Source organism: Penaeus monodon, chromosome 23, assembly GCF_015228065.2.
Source record: "Penaeus monodon isolate SGIC_2016 chromosome 23, NSTDA_Pmon_1, whole genome shotgun sequence".
NCBI lineage: Eukaryota > Metazoa > Arthropoda > Malacostraca > Decapoda > Penaeidae > Penaeus > Penaeus monodon.
In genome coordinates this window covers 38,631,145-38,631,747 of record NC_051408.1, presented here as the reverse complement: position 1 = coordinate 38,631,747, position 603 = coordinate 38,631,145, and the positions used below count along the sequence as shown (strand labels likewise).

Below are 603 nucleotides of genomic sequence, written 5' to 3'. Positions count from 1 at the left end.
AACACATATCCTTAAAAAAAGGTAAGCCAAACACATTCTAGAGTGAACAAAATACCAAAGACAGAGATCATATTGCAAGACAGAATACCTTTAACGCAGACGAGACGACAGGTTGGTTGCAAGTTGCACTGATGGAGACAAGGATGAGATTGTTTGCATTGTCTCTCCTTCATTTCAACCAAGAAACTGATGGAGAGATCAGGTGGGAAGGAGGGCGCGACCTGTAAATAAATTTTGGTTGAGTCTGAATTAATCTTGGTTGAGTGTGAATCAAACTTCAAAGGTTACGGTTAAATGTGTGGAAGTTACTGTTGAGTGTGTGTAAAGCAGTCTAGGTTGAGTTATGAAGTGCCGGTTGCGTGTAGATGAATCTCGGTTGAATGTATGAAGTTACAGTTGTATATAAATCAGTCTTGGTTGAGTGTAAACAAACAATGGTTGAGTGTAAATAAATCTATAGTTGAAGGTAAAGAGATCCTGGTTGGGCATAAATAATACCTTAAATGAAGATATTGTTTTCTTAGGCATATTTTTTCTTAAACAACGAGAACTATGATATTTTGATTAATTAAAAGGAGATCGTACGTAATAGCCAAAGCTAGA

The 603-nt window shown here is 36.7% G+C and overlaps 1 protein-coding gene across 1 annotated transcript in view; it reads right to left on the bottom strand.

The window, feature by feature from the left end:
• Positions 1 to 603, bottom strand: part of LOC119588242 — a 3,112-nt gene that overhangs the window by 1,045 nt on the left and 1,464 nt on the right. Inside the window, exon 2 of the mRNA XM_037936938.1 lies at positions 89 to 221. Coding sequence (XP_037792866.1) covers positions 89 to 221 — 133 coding nt within the window. The remainder of the gene's footprint in view (positions 1 to 88; positions 222 to 603) is intronic.